The sequence below is a fragment of the Microtus ochrogaster genome, chromosome 8 (genome assembly GCF_000317375.1).
Source record: "Microtus ochrogaster isolate Prairie Vole_2 chromosome 8, MicOch1.0, whole genome shotgun sequence".
Classification (NCBI taxonomy): domain Eukaryota; kingdom Metazoa; phylum Chordata; class Mammalia; order Rodentia; family Cricetidae; genus Microtus; species Microtus ochrogaster.
The window spans coordinates 42,291,578-42,292,605 of record NC_022015.1 but is presented as its reverse complement, the minus strand read 5'-3'; the positions used below and the strand labels follow the sequence as shown (position 1 = coordinate 42,292,605).

General features: G+C 50.6%; 1 protein-coding gene across 3 annotated transcripts in view; it reads right to left on the bottom strand.

Annotated features, from left to right (window-relative positions):
• Positions 1-1,028, bottom strand: part of LOC101992960 (HRAS-like suppressor 3) — a 28,183-nt gene that overhangs the window by 12,324 nt on the left and 14,831 nt on the right. For all 3 annotated transcript variants that reach the window (XM_005351880.2, XM_026781719.1, XM_005351879.3), the window contains one exon: positions 390-492. In XM_005351880.2, coding sequence (XP_005351937.1) covers positions 390-492 — 103 coding nt within the window. The remainder of the gene's footprint in view (positions 1-389; positions 493-1,028) is intronic.

Here is a 1,028-nt window from a genome sequence, read left to right as displayed (position 1 = left end):
TTTTTTTGCGGGGATGGAGGTTGTCAGGGTGGAGACATTTCCAGTCCTGAGATTGTGCTTTTTACCCTGTAGGGCTGACCTTGGCAACCTACATTGGAGGCACTGGTTCCAGCTTTTACAGCCCTTAGAGTGTTCTGTGGGCAGAGCCTGGCAGTTGTAGGTCCTCGGGGGCAGGGCCTGCCTATTTACAGGCCTTGAGGGGCTGACACCCTGGGGTCTAAGGAAAAGCTCAGAACCCATCCTGACACATCAGATTGCCCTCACATGAACTTAGAAACAAATGGTTAATCAAGGAGCAAGGAGCACCCAGGAACAACCTGTTACCCACAGCTCCACACGTCCTTTCCCAGTCCCTAGGCCCAGCACAATGACGACCCTGGTGTTCTTACTTGGGGGAGCCAGGTGGATCACATATCCATCACCAACATAGACGGCCCAATGGCTGTATATAGGACGGAAAATCTCAATCAGGTCTCCAGGCTTTGGTTTTGGCTGCAAAACCAAGAACATGACTATTAGTGATGACATGAAACCTTGAGAGCAGGGTAGGCTCAGTTAAGGAGGTGCAGCCCCTATGTCCCATCAATCAGTTCCAGTAGGCAGGCCCATGTAGATGCAGGCCCTGCAAGTATGATGCTGGTTTGCCTCACAAGGCTATGATCCAGGCCTGCAGGAAAGATACCATCCCCCACACCCACCCACATATGCCATGATTAAAAACTGCAAAATGGGGGCTGGAGAGATGTCTCGGCAGTTAAGAGTGTTTACTGCTCTCGCAGAGGACCCGGGGTTAGGTTCCCAGCACCCACATGGTGGCTCACAACCATCTGTAACTCCAGTTGCCAGGGTATACTATGTCCTCTTCTGACCTCCACAGATACTGATGAAGGTGTTACACATGCATACATGGTGTAGGAGGTCCTTCTGTTTGTGTGTTGCTTTCATTGGTTAATGAATAAAGAAACTGCCTTGGCCTCTTGATAGGGCAGAACTTAGGTAGGTGGGGAAAACAGAACTGAATGCTGGGA